The sequence below is a fragment of the Ziziphus jujuba genome, chromosome 12, assembly GCF_031755915.1.
Source record: "Ziziphus jujuba cultivar Dongzao chromosome 12, ASM3175591v1".
NCBI lineage: Eukaryota > Viridiplantae > Streptophyta > Magnoliopsida > Rosales > Rhamnaceae > Ziziphus > Ziziphus jujuba.
Window position 1 is genome coordinate 10,408,910 of NC_083390.1, and position 19,495 is coordinate 10,428,404.

Below are 19,495 nucleotides of genomic sequence, written 5' to 3' on the forward strand. Positions count from 1 at the left end.
GCATAATTTTGCCTATAATTTTGTATACATAACTTAGGCACAAAACATTATCAAAATATACCTTGCATCAATTAAAAACATACAAAGAAATATAAACTCATAAAAGGAAAGGATTTGATACCAAGGTGTGCATGCTAGCCGGTGACATGCACCATCAAGTGGCAAAATTGCCACACTTCAACACTCCTCCTTGGCAATTTTGTATGAGACATTGAGAAGTCCTCTCAATATCTCAAATCGCTTCTTTCCCAATGGCTTGGTGAAGATATCCGCCAAGTTCTCCTCGAAAGTCACATACTCCAACTTCACTTCACCACTTGCTTCAAATTCCCTTAAGGAATGATACTTGATCGGTATATGCTTGGTCCTCCCATGTTGGACTGGATTTTGTGCATTTGCTGTAACACCCCGTCCCAAATCGCACCGGAATCCGTGCACGTTGACCGAGGTTGACCGTTGACCGTTGACCGAAGGGGGTCAAAAGTTGACTTTTAGACTCGATGGGAATTTCGAGATGACTAGGGCACCGTGGCGAAGTGCACGATGCCACGAGTTCGTAGACTGGTAGCATGTCGAAAACGGAGCTACGGTTTGAAAGTTATGGACGAAACAAGTTGCGGTCCAAACTGTCCAAGGGGTGCCGGAGTTGACTTTTTGTTTATGGGGAATTGAGCTTTGACTCATGCATGGTTGTGAAGTGCTCGTCGATACGAGTTCACAGACTAGCGGCACGCTCAAAACGGACATCCGGTTAAAAAGTTATGGACGTTTGAAGTTTACCGGATACCGTATTATTTTAATGTTTTTGGGTCGTGAACAGTGAAATGCCACGTGTCAGCTTCTGAGTGGTCCACGTGGCATGAATAGTGTCATGCAGGGTTTTAATTTTGAAAAACTCTCGGGGAAGAGAGAGAAAGAGAGAGAAGAGAGAGAAAGAGAGAGAGGAGAGAGAAAGAGAGAGAGAGGACCCGCCGGCCGCCGGTCATTTTCATGTTTTTCCGGCCTAGTTACTGTACACGCGCCGGCCAGCCAGATTGCCCACCTCATTTCCGGCAAAACCTCCAAATTTCACGGCGAACGGCCGCCGGACGCGCCCGGATCGGACGTCCGAAGTTTGGCGGCGATTTTTCCCCTCCACCGCCGGCCACCGCGAATCGGCACTATTCCGGCCGATATACAGTACACGCGCCATACACCCAGCATCCTCTCCTCAAGTCCGGCCTACCCACCAAAAATCACGGCCATCGGACCACCGACGCGCCGGGATCGGAGCGTTTTCCGGCGAGGGGTCGAAAATCTTCAAACGGTGATTTCTCCGCCGTCCGACCTCCGTTTTGCTCACCGTCGGTCCCGTTGGATTGCTCTCCTCACGATCTACAAATCTGCAAAATTTCACAACAAACGGCCACCGTCGGAAAATACTGTTCCGGCGACGGTTGCCGGTGACGTGGCGGCCCACCGGAAATTACTGTTCCGGCGAGTACCCGAAAATTTCCGGCCAGCTCCAGTCTGCAGTGTTCGACCTCCTGAACCCAAATCCGACTTCCGTTTCCACCAATTCGCGACGGTTTGGGAGAATTGCGGAGCTGAAACCCGAAAAGCTTCCCGATAAAATTCAAACCCCGTCGGGTACGATCATCGAAAATTAAGACCGGATCTGTGATTAGCATCACTCGAGCTTCGATTCGGTATATGATTCGTAAATTTTAGTTATCGTTTGTGTTTTGACCCCCCGGGTACCGGGTATTATTTACCCGAATAAAATATTAATTTATTTGACTGTCTGTGAATTTTGTTCTAGGAGCACCGGTGAGTCGTAGAATTGATCCCGTAGTGGATCATGGGTTAATTGCGTGCTCCAGGTGAGTGACCCACCTTCAAATTAATTTTGGGGAATTTAATTGATGAATATATTATGTGTGAATTAAATATTTGGAATTTAATTTCTATGTGCCAAATATTTATTGGATTTATTGTAGAAGTATTTATGAACTTATTGGATTTAAGAAAATGCGAATTCTACAAATTTATGCCGTGTGGAATTATTTTATGGTTTTGAGGATTTTGAAATTGGTGTGGTTTTAATGGTAAATTGGGCACGATTTGATTTTCAAATATTTCAAGAAAAATATTTGGTTATATTGGTGATTTCAATTTTTATGAAATATGCCCATAAAATATTATGGGATTTGATTATGATATTTCGAGAAATTATTTATGCTATTGGGAAAATGTGGATATTTGAATTGATGGATTTGGAAGTTGGTGGATTTGAAAATCATGGAATTTATGGTATGGATTATAAGGAAATTGTGGAGAATTTTCCGGTTCAAGCGGATGGATTATGCCCGCTATGCTTATGAAAAATGTGAAATTTGTTTTATGATTTAAATTTATGGATTTTATGATTTTTAGATGCACCGTGCACGTACTGGTGTTCTGATTATGTGATATGGTATATGTGATATGGTTAGTGTGCACACGGTTGTGATTAGCGCGCAGGTGGGTGTGAGTAGTGCGCGGTTGATATTATGAGGGTGTCCTGTGGATGCCATCGGAGAGGGCGGCCACCCCCCTTTGGCCGGGACACCAGGTTAGCAGCGGCGCTGTGGGACGCCACGCGACCGTATGCCGGTTTCTCTCTATAACCTCCTGTCTGGCGGTACCTTGGGACGCTGGGTACTGTTGGCGCCACTGGTATATAGTGGGTGCATCAAATGATTTTCAGAACTGTGTTTTAAAAATAAAATGTTTGGAAACTGAATTGGAATTAAAGATATAATTGTTACCGCTTCTGGTATTTAATTGATGTCTTGGTTTCGGGGAATATGGATAAAGGGTTTTGTGAAATTGTTTTAAAAGGGGAACCTTTCCAACTGAGAGAATTGTAAGGGTTTTGAGAGAAAATATTATTTCCAAATAATTATTATTTATACTTATTACTGTGATAATATATGGTATAGTAGTAGGGTCGCTCACTGAGATGATTAGCATCTCACACTCTTAAATTCCGTTCCTCTAGGTACCAGGTTGTCGGTGTTCACTCGGAGCGGACTTGATCTTCCTCGCTGTTTTAGTTCGGCAGTACCCTGTTATTCTTTTATTGCAGTTGTAATATTTCTTTCACTCTTGTTGTATTTATTTTGCACTGGATTACTGTATTTATTTTTTTAAGTACTGCAATTTGTGGAACCAATTTGTAGTTTGTGGGAGGAATAAGGGGATATTTTTGAAGTGTGTTTTCAGTGCAGGTAAATTTGTGGTAAGTAAATCCCTTAGGGGAGGTGCTGCCGGATTTTCCGTTGGAAGGTTCGGTGGTATTTCCCTGGGATCAGGGCTGTCTAGGGTTCCGGAGGAGGAATTCTGGACGGGTCCTGACAATTGCTATTGCTGAAGTATTGTCACACAATATTACCGTGGCTTCCTCTTGCTTCAAGCTCAAGTCCTCCAATAATTTCCTAAGCCAAACACCTTGATTAGCACAACTTGAGCAAGCAATATACTCAGCTTCCGCAGTGCTTTGTGCAACGGTTTGTTGCTTCTTGGAATTCCATGAGAAAAAACCATTTCCAAGAGTGTAAATGTAGCCCGATGTGCTCTTGCTATCATCCAAAGAACCAGCCCAATCACTATCACTATAACCAAGCAAAGCTTCATTCATGCCATCCTTTGTACCATATACCAAAATCACTAGTACCTTTCAAATACCTTAGGATTCTTTTTGCACAACTAAGATGATTTTGTGATGGACTATGCATAAATCTTGACAAAACAGCCACACTAAACATGATATCCGGTCTAGTAGAGCATACATATAAAAGGCTACCAATTAAACTTCTATAGATGGAAGGATTTACCTTTGGAGAATCATCATCCTTCACCAACTTGGTGCCTTCATTTATAGGTGTGGCAACGCTATTACAATCTTCCATGTCAAACTTCTTGAGCAACTCCTTCACATAGCTTTCTTGAGATATGAAGATGCCCTTGGATGATTGGACAACTTCAATTCCAAGAAAGTATTTCATCTCTCCAAGGCTAGACATCTCAAAGTTCAATTCTAGCTCACTTTTGAAATTGCTCACTTCTTTCTCATTACCACCGGTCACTAGGAGGTCATCAACATAAAGAGACACCAACACCATGCAACCATGAGTCCTAATATACAATGTAGGCTCATTAGGACTCCTCCTAAATCCATGCTTTGTCAAAAAACCATCTATCTTGGCATACCATGCCCTAGGAGCTTGTTTAAGGCCATACAAGGCCTTGTGTAGCTTGTATACCTTCTCTTCACTTCCTTTCTTCACAAAACCTTCGGGTTGCACAACATAGATCTCCTCCTTCAATATTCCATTCAAGAAGGCTGACTTCACATCAAGGTGATATACTTTCCAAGACTTTTGTGCCGAAATTGCAAGAAGAAGTCTTATGGTTTCCATCCTTGCAACCGGTGCAAAAGTCTCTCCATAATCCACACCGGCTTGTTGTGCATATCCTTTGACAACAAGCCTTGCCTTGTGCTTATTTATGGACCCATCTGGATTGTACTTGGTCCTAAAGATCCACTTCACCCCAATAGCATTCTTTCCCTTCGGTTTTGTTACCAAGCTCCAAGTGTCATTCTTGTTTATCACATCAATTTCATCTTGCATGGCTTGTCTCCACTCTTTTCTTGCCATAGCCTCATGGACATTGATTGGATCACTCAATGCCACATTACACCTTTCATAAATCTCATTAAGAGGTCTTGTGCCTCTCACACCATTACCAATCTCCAAATCAGACCCTATGGAGATTTCTAGCTCATTCTCATAATATTCATCATCATGGGCAGCACCTTCATTATTTCCTTGTTCCTCATCATTATCATGAGCTTCAAGCCGATTGTCTTCATCCATACTAGCCAACTCCTCCTTACTACAAACCCATTTAGCTTCCTCATCAACTTTCACATCTCTACTTATCATAAGTTTCTTGGTTTCCAAGTTATACACTCTATATCCCTTGGTCACATCACTATAGCCAACCAAAACACCAACTTGTGACCTTTCATCAAGCTTTCCTCTCTTCTCTTGTGGTACTAGGATGTAACAAATGCTTCCAAATACCCTTAGATGATCAAGAGAAGGCTTATATCCAAACCAAAGCTCAAATGGGGTTTTACTCCTCAAAGACTTGGAGTAAAGCCTATTTTGAATGTAGATGGATGTATTAACTCCTTCGGCCCAAAACTTCTTTGGCAAGCCACTTTCAAACAACAAACATCTAGCCATCTCCATGATGGTACGGTTCTTCCTTTCACATACACCATTTTGTTGTGGTGTGTATGGTGTAGTGAATTGATGAACTATACCATGATCCTTACAAAGTTGTTTGAAAGCCTCACTTGTGTATTCCCCACCATTGTCCGTCCTTAACACCTTTATAGTGCAACCGTATTGATTTTGCACTAACTTCATAAATTCTACAAACTTCTCCAAAGCTTGTGATTTTCTTTCAAGGAAATACACCCAACACATTCTTGAGTAATCATCAATGAAAGTTATGAAATACTTGCTGCCATTTAAGGATGGAACACTCATAGGACCATAAATATCCGAATGTATAAGTCCTAGCTTCTCCTTTGATCTCCAAGAACAAGATTGAAATGCTAGCCTAGTATGCTTTCCTTTTTGACACACTTCACACACATGTTCTTGCTTCTCCACCAATGGCATGTCTCTAACAAGTTCATGTGTGCCTACCAATGACTTAAATCTAGCATGGCCTAGTCTTTTATGCCAAAGTTGAGAGGTGTTCTCAACTTTGGTGTTCAATGCAACCGATGCACCATTTTCATCCATATTCAACCTAAAATTCTTATTCTTCATTCCAACACACATTAATTCATTTCCATGTGGATCAACTATAGTGCATGTCATGTTTGAGAAGTGTAATGCATATTTGTTCTCAAGCATTTGACCTACACTAAGTAAGTTCTCACATAAAGAAGGTACATAGAGAACATCATGGATAGTTTTGATACCTTTGGTGGTGTGTATCACCACATCTCCTTTGCCTTTCACTTCCATCAAGGCTCCATTTCCAATTTTGACTTTGTTGTGGCTGCTCCTATCCAAAAATGTGCCTTGCTCTGATACCATTTTGTTGGGGTGAGAAGGTTATGACCAAGAGCAAGCTAGCTTGAAGTGTTAGCAACAAGCAAGCTTTTGGTGATGCTCTTGGGAATGGTTATGTGTGAGTTGTGTTTTTAGGTTTTGGTTATGGTGTTTTCTGGTTTTTAGGGTTCCTAGAGTGTTCTAAGGTGTTGAAGAAGAGATAAGAAGAAGAGGAACACGTTGGCTTTTGAAAATAAGGCTTGGATGTGTAGCCATTTCATTCATTTTACAATATAAGCTTGAAATTACAACTAGTTCACACATGCCAAGCATGTGAGCTTACAAAATGAGTAAAGTATTTGAAATTTAAAAAGTGAAATGGTCAACACCTAACTTTTCATACACAAAAGAGTCAAAAACCAGCTGCAACATGTCTATTCCAAATATAGTAAAAAATGGCACATGGTTTGAACTAAGTTCCTATTGTTTAACTAGTTTGGGTAAACAACCAAACTAGCTTCACCTACTTAGTTCCCCTTTTTATCTGCTTATGAAACTTGGTTTGAAGCATCCTTGGTCATCAATAAATATTTTTCCAAGAGCTAGGAAAGTTCTGGAACCGGATCATGGGCCAAACAGCTCCAAAGCTGACCCATACTCTGCATACTGGGCCCATCAGATATAGCAATCTATTTGGAATAGAAAATGGACTTTCCCATGTCATTTGGACCTGAAATTTGAACCATAGTCTTCTATATATGTCTGTAGACATCCCTCAAAATTTCAGCCCAAAACTCCATTTGCAACCTGAGATATAAGATAAATAGTGGAACTATGTTGCTGGAAATTATGAATCCAGCACCATAGGCATTTCAAGCATAACATTCCTACTCTTTTGTGCATAATTTTGCCTATAATTTTGCATACATAACTTAGGCACAAAACATTATCAAAATATACCTTGCATCAATTAAAAACATACAAAGAAATATAAACTCATAAAAGGAAAGGATTTGATACCAAGGTGTGCATGCTAGCCGGTGACATGCACCATCAAGTGGCAAAATTGCCACACTTCAACAAATAGTTGAAAAATGCTGAATTTAAGAGAACGCTTTCAAAAGCCCCCCACTCCATGATGTCAAGCCTTATCTCAATAAATATTTAAGTGGATTAGACAATTCAGTCTCATCCATATGCATATATAATTTGCAAGTGGAGACAAAACGTTTGAGCTACAATATATAATATTTGATTCTATATATCTTTTATCCAACTATTTTTTTAGGGCAGTTTGATATGTAGGTTATGGTTGGATAGAAATTGAAATTATGATTGAGATTTAGATTCGATGGGATAAGAATTAATCTAGTCTCGTGTTTGATAGCGCAATTGGATAGGACTATTTTTTTTTTTAATGATTATTAATAAATAAATATAAGTTTTTTTAACTGAAAATGAATATAAATTATAGCATAAATTATTTATTTTTGAAATAAATAAAATGATTTAAATTAAATAATTTCAATATCAAAAAATGGATACGTCTTTCATTTAATTATTTTTTAAAAAAAGTTTGAAGAGAGAGAAAAAAAAAAGGCTGGACAAGCAAAAATAATAAAGCAAATTAAAAAATAAAAAGAAGAAAGAAATTGAAAGATATGAAGAAGAAAAAAAAAACCCGAAAACTTAAAATTGATGCAATAAGAAAAAGAAAACAAAGATTAGAAAAAAGAGAAATGAACGAAGATTGAAAAGTAAAAAAAAAAAAAAAACCCAAAGATAAACCAAGTTAAATAAAGAGAAAAGAACGAAGGGTGAAAAAAAAAAAAACAAAGATAAACAAAGATTAAAATAGAAGGAAACAAAAAAGGAAGATAAAAAATAAAAAAAAGAATAAGATAAAAATAATAGAAAAAAGAAGAAGAAAAGGGGGCATTACTAGAATCGCGTTGATAACTGACACAATAAATGCGTCACACAAAATAAATAACGACGTATCGCACGGTGTCGCCTAACGTCTTGTCGCTAAATCTATAAGATAACAAGCGACGCATTATAAGAGTCGCCTATATTTGAGTTTTTAGCGACTCATATTTACTTTTAGCGACGCATTAATAGAGTCGCCTATTTAGCGACGCATTAATAGAGTTGACTATTTAGCGACGCATTATTAGAGTCGCCTATTTAGCGACGCATTAAAAGAGTTTACTATTTAGCGACGCATTCGTAGAGTCGTCTATTTAGCGACGCATTAACTATTTAGCGACGCATTAATAGAGTCGCCTATTTAGCGACACATTAATAGAGTTGACTATTTAGCGACACATTAGTAGAATTGTCTATTTAGAGACGCATTAATAGAGTCGCCTATTTAACGACGGATAGACACTTTTAGCGACGCATTATTTCTTAATGCGTCGCCCCTTCTTTTTTTTTAAAATTTTTTTAATTTTTGTGAAAAGTGATTAAAATAGTAAAAATATAAAAATAATTAAAATACAAAAAAATGAAAACTAGCTTCATCCAAAATAAATAGAATACAAAAATTTTAAATAAATATTTTGCCATAACAAATTAATTATCAAATAAATTAAATATCATCTCATTGATATATTTTTACATAATTTGTAAGCTATTGTATTTTTCATAACAAATTTAATATTAATTAAACTTCCATGAATGCATATTCATTGAGATGGAAGTTGACCTCTTGTTGACGATATTACATCCTCATACTGCATATGGAAACATTAAAAAAGTTATTAGCACTTATGCAAAATAAATAAAATATTAATCATTATTAAATTTGTAATTTAGTATAAATGAAAATTTAAAAAATATTACCATTGTTCTTAAGATTTGACGAATCACATTTCTCCCCTCACAGTCATTACAAACATAGTCACTCTCACATTCATCCTCATTATCATTTTCATCGACACTTGGCAACTATATGACAAATAGATTGTGAGCCATCTTTGTATCTCCAAGAACATCTTCTTCAACAACCGTACGATGTTGTGGTGAAGTTAAAACAATAGACCATCTTGATTCAAGTTAATCTTCAACACAAAATACTTGTTGAACTTAGCAAAATAATGTCAAGCAATATCACAAACATAATTTCTAAAAAAGCCAGATTAATAAAACCCAATGAACCTAAGTTGCAGTTAAAATGAAAAAAAAAAAAAAAAAACAACCCACCTCATGTCAAGAAAAAAGAAACGCACCTAAACGATGGAGATAAAGAAAGAAGAAAACCAAAAAATCACGAGGGCGACAAAGAGAAATCTAGCTTCTCGGCCGACGACAACGTAGGCAAATGAAAAATGAAACCTGGAATTTCTCACTCTTCAAGTCTCTCTTAGATTGCTTCCAAATCTAATATCGATTAGGTGGTGTACTTGATGTAGTTTTAAAAAAGAAAAAATGGATTTAAAGGAGTGCGTAAAAATTTAAAAACGCGCCAAAAATTTTCAAAAAATGGCAAGAACGCGCCTTTTCTCCCAATTGCATTTTTTTTCTTTGATTAATATTTTTATTTTTCAACTAAAAATAAAAACTGAAAATATTTCTTAAAAATGCGAAGCAAAATATCGAAGATTGCTGTTTATTTTTCTGTTTTTCAAGTACATGCCTTTATTCTTTATAAAATTTGCATGTCTTTCAAAATTTTTGTTTTTGTTAATTGAGAGAATAGGCGACGTATTCTCTTCAAGAAGGATCGCCTGTTCTTGAATTTTGGGATCAAGCGACGTATTATGGTTGAAAAGCGTCGCCTATTTCATTTTTTTATATTTTCTTTATAATCTTTAAATAATTTTTTAATTGTTCATCTACAAATATATTCATGTAGCAATCCAATGAAAATAAATTCCACTAATCTAAAAATAGAAAATAGTTTTGTCAATGCTCTTCTCAGTTATACATATATGTGTATAGACGAGACAAAATATCTCAAGACCTAATTTGAGATAGGGTACCGAATATAGAATTCTAATTTAACAATCATTTATTGACCAATTTATCTAGATAAGTATGTTAAATGAGCTTAACTTTCATGTGTTTGTTGTCATTGATAGTTTACTTGTTTTTAAAAATTGAAACTCTATTAAATTGCTTTTTCTTAAAAAAAAATAAAAAATAATTGAAGGAACAGGCGACGCAATTCCATTAAAACACGTCGCCTATTCCATTTTCTTTTTTTAATCTTTAATTAGTTTTGTTGATTGGTCATCTACAACTTAAAAAAAAAAAAAACATATTTACAAAACTAAAAAATTACTAAAAATAACTTTCAAATTGAAAAAAAAGTTAAAAATTGGATGGGTGAAACGGCGACGCAGTTGTTTACAAATGCGTCGCCTTTTAGTCTATTTAGCAACTATACTAGCTAGTTCTTATTGTATTATTTGGCCTGGTGGTGTGGTGATTTTTTGAGAGTGTAGGAGGTCTTGGGTTCAATTCTTGTTATGGCCCTATTTTGATTTTATTTTTTTTAAATGTTTAAACAAAAAAATTGAAAAAAAAAAAAAAAGAACAGGCGACACATTTGTTGAAGAATACGTCGCCTGTTCTTGTATTTGGCGACGCATTGTTTGAATAATGAGTCGCTTAACACTATGTTAATCAATTTTTGCGGTATCAGTATATTTAAGTCATTTGGCTTGGTGCTGTGGTGGTTTCTTGAGAGTGTAGGAGGTCCTGAGTTCAATTCTTGTTATGGCCCTATTTTGATTTTATTTTTTTTTTAAATGTTTAAGCAAAAAATTTGAAAAAAAAAAAAGAACAGGCGACTTATTTGTTGAAGCTTAACATTTAAAAAAAAAAAAAAGAACAGGCGACTTATTTGTTGAAGAATGTGTCGCCTGTTCATATATTTGGCAACGCATTGTTTGAATAATGTGTCGCCTAACACTATATTAACCAATTTTTGCTGTATTAGTACATATAAGTGATTTGGCCTAGTGGTGTGGTGATTTCTTGAAAGTGTAGGAGGTCCTGGGTTCAATTCTTGTTATGGTCCTATTTTGATTTTATTTTTTTTAAATGTTCAAACAAAAAAATTGAAAAAAAAAAAAAGAACAGGCGACGCATTTGTTAAGGAATGCGTCGCCTGTTCTTGTATTTGGCGACGCATTGTTTCAATAATGCGTCGCCTAACACTATATTAAACAATTTTTGCTGTATTAGTACATATAAGTGATTTGGCCTAGTGGTGTGGTGATCTCTTGAGAGTGTAGGAGGTTCTGGGTTCAATTCTTGTTATGGTCCTATTTTGATTTTATTTTTTTTTAAATGTTTAAACAAAAAAATTGAAAAAAAAAAAAAAAAGAACAGGCGACGCATTTGTTGAGGAATGCGTCGCCTGTTCTTGTATTTGGCGACGCATTGTTTCAATAATCCGTCGCCTAACACTATATTAACCAAATTTTGCTGTATTAGTACATATAAGTGATTTGGCCTAGTGGTGTGGTGATTTCTTGAGAGTGTAGGAGGTCCTGGATTCAATTCTTGTTATGGTCCTATTTTGATTTTATTTTTTTTTAAATGTTTAAACAAAAAAATTGAAAAAAAAAAAAAGAACAGGCGACGCATTTGTTGAGGAATGCATCGCCTGTTCTTGTATTTGGCGACGCATTGTTTCAATAATGCGTCACCTAACACTATATTAACCAATTTTTGCTGTATTAGTACATATAAGTGATTTGGCCTAGTGGTGTGGTGATTTCTTGAGAGTGTAGGAGGTCCTGAGTTCAATTCTTGTTATGGTCCTATTTTGATTTTATTTTTTTTTAAATGTTTGAATAAAAAAATTGAAAAAAAAAGAATAGGCGACGCATTTGTTGAAGAATGCGTCGCCTGTTCATCTATTTGGCGACCCATTCTTTAAGTAATGCGTCGCCTAACATTATATTAAGCAGTTTTTGTTGCATTTGTACATACAAGTTATTTGACTTGATGGTGTGGTGATTTCTTGAGAGTGTAAGAGGGTCTGGGTTCAATTCTTGTTATGGTTAATAAAATCAAAAAAAAAAAAAAATAGTGAAGAGAGAATAGGCGACGCATAATCTTATTGGTGCGTCGCCTGTTAACTATATATATATATATATATAAACCTCAGTTTTGGTGCACTAATATTTTTATTGATTGTTATTATTAAAATAAAATTAGATTGATTAAAAGATCTAAAAAAAATTAAGTGAAAAGAGAACAGGCGACGCACAATCTTACTAGTGGGTCGCCTGTTACACGTATAACAAAAAAGAAAAAAAAAAAAAACCAACCTCAGTTATGTTGCTCTAATATCTTTATGGGTTATTTGTTGTTAAATTAAAATTAGATTAATTAAAAGAACTAAAAAAAAAAGTGGAGGAGAGAACAGGCGACGCACAATCTATATAGTACGTCGTATATTTATTGAATTTTTACTGACGCATTAACCTCAGAGTCGCGGTTTTATTTTTTCAGATGTGTTTGTTTCGTAGCGTCGCTAAATGAGTGTCGCTAGATATCAATTTTCGCGTAGTGGGGGAAAAAAAACAAAAGGAAGGGAAAAAATCGATCCTGCTGAAACAAAAACCAGGAAACAAAGATTTAGAAGAAAAAAAAAAATCTGGGAACAAAAATTAAAATAAACAAATGATTAAAAAAAAAAATAGAATAAAGTTATTCTACAATTATAAGTTGGGTCTATCTAGACGAGATTATTTGGTGGGTTCAGAATTTTTTAATTCTGTCAACTACTGACCCAAACATAGAATTAAACCATTTAATTCCAATCTCAACTTTTATGCTGTTAAAAAAAAAAAAAAGAAAAAAAAAAAAAAGCGACTCCTATTGTCCCTTACGGTTATTAAAAAGTGCATGCTTATTAGTCCATGCATGCTTTGCGGTTTACATGATGCAGCTCCGCATGATGGGATAGTGAAATTTGAAAGTTTTTACTGGTAATGGACATTGCATACAGTGTGCAATTATGAATCATAAACTTAGCTTTTCGAGATCATCGAGATCATTGTATGCTAAAACTTTATCACTAAAATTTCGCCAGTTAAAAGGAAATAAATATTTGGAAAACTTAGATGAGCCCATTTCTTTTTTAAGGGAAACTTGAAATTTTATTAATTACTTAAATATGTAAAGTTCATGACCCAACTAATTGTAGATTTTAGTGTTTATCTCCCCCTACAATCCAAGATATTAAAAAAAAAAAAAAAAATTGATACTTTTTGGCTGGACTATTCTAAGGCCAGCTATCATTGCCCCCGGGAAAAACTAATTATATACGATCAAAGCATATCCATATGCAATCATGATAACTTTCGATATTATACATATTTATAGATATGTATTAGCATTTCATTATAGGCATTTGTGTTTTTGACGCAGTGCGTTTAGCTTTAAAGTTTTAAATTATATAGAATGCATTAAATCTTCTAAATGATTGTGGGAGCTTTTACGGATTTTTTGGGAAAAAAAATGTCGAATTTTGATGATTTTGTAGCCTAACTTGATTGAAAATGATAGAATGTTCATTGGTTTGTATGACTAAATATAGTGTTTACAAAAAGGTTTATGTTTGAGTATTGATGTGTTAATTTACAACACTAATTTATTGGTTGAAAGAGTTAATTATATTTTGATATCTTCAATGTTTAATATTTTATAAGTTAAACTTTTAACTTTTCAATTTAGTAGTTTAGGTTATCGATTTTTCAATTTATTACAATTTGATTTTTGTTTGACTTTTGGCTACATGTTTAGCCATCGTCTTAATTATTATATAATTGATACTAAATTGTACACATTTTCAAACTATAAGATATTAAAATGTAAAATATCAAATATATTTATAAACTTTTGCACTTTGGTACCTTTTATTTTTTAAAAAATATTAATGTATTAATTTTCAAATTATAAGATATTAAAAATGCAGATTTTTAAAATTAATTTTAAAATTTTACCTTTTAATATTTTCTAATTTGAAATTTGATATAGTTTAATATTATTCACATAAGATGGTTTTTAAATCCTGTTAATCAAAAGTTAAAAAAAAAGAAAAAAAATCCAATAATTGCAGTAAATTAACAAATTGAGAGTTTAAATTACTATTTTTAAATGTTAAAACATCTAATTAAAAAACCTTAAAAATTAAGGATATTAAAATATGATTAACCCTTGGTTTAAATTATGAAAATTGAGTTACTGTCATTTATTATATTTTTCTACGTGAATACTAGATGGTCCATTATGATTATTTTTTTTATTAAAAAAAAAAGGTTCAAACTGTAAAGGCTGAAGCTCAATAATTTATTGACATTGTTAATACTAATGTGATAGTGAGAGATAGAGGGCCAGTTTGCTTTGTTTGAGTGGAAAATATTTGAGATATGGTGTGAATTTTACAAAATGTTTAAAAAGTTTTCATGTACTCAAGGTTATTAGTTTAAAAATTTGTTAAAAATCAATAGAAATTCATAATAAAATAATTTACCAAATTTGTTAATAATTTTTTGTTCAAGTACTAGACATACCAAATGTTTTAGAAGTTTTATTTACTAAATGAAGTAGTAAGTTATATAACAACATTCTTTTGTATTATAATTTATTTATATTAATTTTTTAATCAATAATTTAAAATTTTACTATTTGTTATCGTTGATGACTTTTATTAGATTATGTGACAAATTTTAATTAAAATATTTAATTTTTTTATTTTTTATAATAAAATTTTAAAAATGAATTATTTAATAATAATTATTTAAATTGTTATTTGACATATATATAAGTTTTATTGATAATTATTCATAATGATGATAAATAATATTTTTTAATAATTTATTTAAATATCATTTGGTCAAATTTTATAAATAATTTAGTATCTATAGCACCACTATAACCACTATGTATATTGTTATGTCATATTAATTAGTTAAAAAAAAAAAACAAAAAATCGACGTACAAATTTAGTGGCCTGAACTCTGATTTTTCTTTTACAATTCTCTTAGTCATCATGCATAAATTAGCAACTTTTTTTCCGACAATATTGAATTTATTACAACTAGGAAAAAAAAAGAGCTTTTAATCAAATTAAGATTTAAACATTGTATGCAATTGTAGATTAGGCGGTTATAGCAATGACATATCAATTTAGTGGTTATTATAGCTAAATTAAAAATAAAATTTATATTGAAACACCAAAAAAAAAAAAAAAAAAAAAAAAAAACTACTTTCATTAGTCACCGAATCCCCTAAAATAAAAATTAAAAAACTCTTCGCATCCCCACCTCTTTATTATCATATATAACTACAAGGATAATTTGTACATTATGGTTTCTGATTGTTCATATTGTGGATAATGGTCATTTCAGATAAGGTGATTCAACCAGAGTGGAGAAGGTGATCTACAAAGCCTACTATTCCATGGAAAATATCCCAAGGCTTTTAAGTTAATTTATACACTGAGAATTGAAGTTATATAGTTTCATTGATATCTGAATCTTAATCTCTGGATTTATGACATTACCCGATTTCTCAAAGAATCTGTCATTAACAATAAGTCTTATTTCATTGAGCTTCTACAGGAGATTTTTTTGCACCATCTTGAAGCTTATAGTTGTTGAAAGTTTTTATTATAACTAGTATATTCTCTCACTCATGCAACACAGAAAGCGAAAAGTGAAGTTCCTGGAGTCCAATTAGGATAGAAACTTGCAAGGGCGATCGAATATCCATTTCCGAGGTAAATGCACCCATAACCGGCTGAAACACCTCCATAAACAGTAGCACCAGTATTATTCGACCATAAAATCTTTCCAGTTTTTGCGGACATTGCATATATTGGACCATTAGGAGCTACAGACCCAGCGAAAACGACACCATTTGCAACAGTAACTGGTCCCATGGCATTGTCATTGCTTGGATTAGCCGTTGACCACAAAATATTCCCTGAGTTTGCATCAAGAGCCACCCATGCGCCTGCGGTTGTTGTCAAGTTCGACGGGGCAAGGGTAAACTTCTCGTTGTTGCTGTTTGCGATGTTTGTAAACACCCTTCGCCCATCTGTTGCTGCACCCCATATCCCTCCTCCTATTATTCCGCCTGGTCCTGCCACCTGCAAAAATTCGGTTAGTTCATATAAGCAAACGTTAGAAGAAAAAACAAAAACCATTAGCAGAGTACTTAAATTCATTAGCAGGGTTACCTTAAACCAAACAATATCTCCATTATCACGGTCTAAAGCCCAAGCAAAGCCACTCTTTTGAACAGCCACCGCAATGTCTCGTCTTCTTCCATTAGGATGTATGGTAAGCAACATAGGTGCCTCTCCAAAATCAGCACTCAAATTGGGTCCAGGAGGACAATCGGGGTTATTTGGAATGAAACAAGCATAATAAAATACATCATAGCCACCCAATTGCCTGGACCATATGATCTTCCCTGAATCTATGTCAACCGCTAAGATTGAATTGAAATGGACATCTGGTCCAATGCACTGATCACGATGGTTTGGTTTTCCTGTTTGATTGTTCTGTTCTTCTTGGCATCTTAGAACTTCTGGTGGAGCTATGTAGAGATTCCCTGTTGCCACATAAACATGTCTTCTGCGTATATCAATGGCTGGGCTGCTTCCCCATATTCCAGCTCCTGCATAACCTCCTAATTTTCCACCATTGTCAGGAACCATAAAAGTTTGCCAAAGAATTGCCCCGGTTCTAACATTTAGCTTTACTAGACTGCCTCGGAATGTGCAACATTGTCCAGATGGCAATGTTTCTTCCAGTGATGAAACACCCACATAGAATGCCCTGCAGGAAAAAAAAAAAAAGAAAAAAAAAAAAGAAATGTTAAATAGCAGATTTTAAGGCTATGTTTGGTAGGAGGGAAAAGTGTAAACATGGAGAACAGAGGGAAAAATAGAATGGTGAAAAGTCGTTTGCTTGTTTGTTTAGCGAGAGAGAGAGAGAGAGAGAGAGAGAGAGAGAGAGAGAGAGAGGGATGAAAAAGGGTATGAATGGTAAATCCATAAAAAAAGAATCCCTTTGAATGATGGAAACATTTAGCGGTTAACAAAATGAGTGCAAATATATTATCTCCTTTCAAAATTATAGTCATGGTTAGTTAGAAGCAATAGTACTGCTAGATGTACTAAATGGTTCGTTAAATATATTTAGTTTATTTACCAAATGACATGAGTCTATATATTATCAGATCAAATATTATTTAAATAATTTATTGAATAAGTAAAATTTAAATAACAAGTCAAATATATTAATAAATTAATTAAAAATTATCATATCATTTATCATATTGTTTGGTAAATAAATTTGATAAATTTTAAATATTTAGTATTATTCATTTAAAAATTAAAAACTAATGACTAATTTTATTTTATTTTATTTTTTTTGTTTTTTTCCTTCATTTCCATCCATATAGGATAAAAGGTAATCATCTAAATTTAATTCTTTTTTGGTTTTTTTTCCTTTACTTCCATCCATACTAAATAAGAGGGGAGGATGTATGAATTAATTTTTTTCTCATCCTTCATGATATATCCCTTCTACCCTAATCATTTTCTGTACAACATCTATTTTCGAACATCCTAATAGTAAATCAAATGTTATCTGTGTTAATGATTTCAAATTCGAATCTTAGACTCCAATATCATAAGTAAATAAATAAATAAATAAATATCATGTTTTATATTTTTCTCATCCTTCATACCAAACAAAGGCTAATTAAAAGAGTGGTGATGAGAATTATTTATATAACATTAACATGAAAAAAAGAAAAGACGAAAGAATAAAAGATGGACTAGCATTACCCCAAGTGGACAGTTCCAGAGCAAGTTATGACGACCCTAGGACGAGGGTCAAGCTGTGTCAACCAAACCAGTCTCCCATTTGATCTAGCCACAGCGATGACAACAGCGGGTCCATATATTCCAACAATCAACCGGTCACCAGCTACCGCCGGTGTTGTTCTGGAGACGGTGACATTGACGGTGATCCCGGTGCCAGTTAGTCCGGAGAGCTTACTGAGATTCTGCTTCCATATGAGAGCACCATTGAAGGCATTCACTGCGTATAAGTATCCATTCCATGATGGAAAATAAACTACTCCATCTGCTATTGAAGGGGTTGCTGAAATATCATTACCAGCAAAGAATTTCCATCGTAATCGCAACTTTGATATTCTTACTGGGTTGATTCGAACTTCTGCATTTGCGTACCTTGTGTTGCTTAAATCACCTCCGTGATTTGGCCACTGCAACCATATAAGATATAACATATAGAAACAAAATATATAGACACGGTTATATATAATAAAATATTTTTGCAAGTTATTAATTTGGTTTTGATAGGCATGAAATATTTCTTACGATATTTGCAAGTGTATTATCCAGATATGTGAGTAAACATAGCAGCATGGTGACTAAGATGTTAAGGGTGCTTAGATGCTTCTGTGTCCCACAAGCCATGGCTGGTACTTGATTAATGATTAAGAGGAGCCTTTGTAGCTTCAGATTTATTTCTTGATTGCAAAAATTTATATGAAATCCAGATGATATTGTAGTTGCAGATTCATAAAAGTTTATTTATTATATCGTGTATTCATATATGTAGATATTATTGTTTATTTTGTAACTAAATTTGACTTTATTTTTTATTTTATTTTTTTTGTTCTGTCAATTTAGTTCAATTATGTAGTCTTACTTAGTAAATTTGGCAAAATTGGTCCGGGCCTGTGTTGTGGGGAAAGTTATCTGTTACTGTTACTGACAAAGACAGAGATATAGACGGTGAAATTTTTTAATTAATCGCACTGCTCAAAAATAAAAATAAAATTGAATTTCACTTAGATCTAATGGAACCTAAAGATTTGTTTGTGTATTTTTAGTGGTTTTACTATTGAGCTAAATCTTCAAATATGAAAAAACATATCACTTTAATTTAGACAGCACCAAATATGCAATAAATTTAGGTTGAGAAATGTAATAACCTTTGTTTTGTAAAATTATTTTGAAATTGATCTATTAATTAGTGGATTCAATTATTTCCACTAAAACCTAACTTTAATAATTTTAAGCTAGGTAGCCGATAGAAAGCAATGGTAATAAGTAGAGGAACGAACTAACCACATAATCAATGTGTATATATAATTTGTAAATTTCATATATTTTCCCTCTAATTGAATTGTTAATGTTCCGTCGGCTAAGCTAGATAGGTATAGACATTTCATAGTTGCCAAACCTATGGATACGAGAAATTATATCATTCTAGAGTGCACCAACTGTGGACGCATTTTCAGGTGATAGGGGGGAAATTATTGTAAATCATAAAAAAAAAAATGCAATAAGTTTAGGTTGAGAAATGTAATAAGCTTTT

The 19,495-nt window shown here is 33.9% G+C and overlaps 1 protein-coding gene across 1 annotated transcript; it reads right to left on the bottom strand.

Annotated features, from left to right (window-relative positions):
- Positions 1–15,641: 15,641 nt before the first annotated feature.
- LOC107425322 (uncharacterized) lies at positions 15,642–18,588 on the bottom strand. Its single transcript, XM_025074647.3, has 4 exons — positions 18,490–18,588; positions 17,932–18,374; positions 16,312–16,915; positions 15,642–16,221 (listed from the first exon to the last, which is right to left on the bottom strand). Exons 1-4 carry the CDS (start codon positions 18,586–18,588, stop codon positions 15,763–15,765), a joined length of 1,605 nt encoding a protein of 534 aa, XP_024930415.3. The 3' UTR covers positions 15,642–15,762.
- Positions 18,589–19,495: the final 907 nt, after the last annotated feature.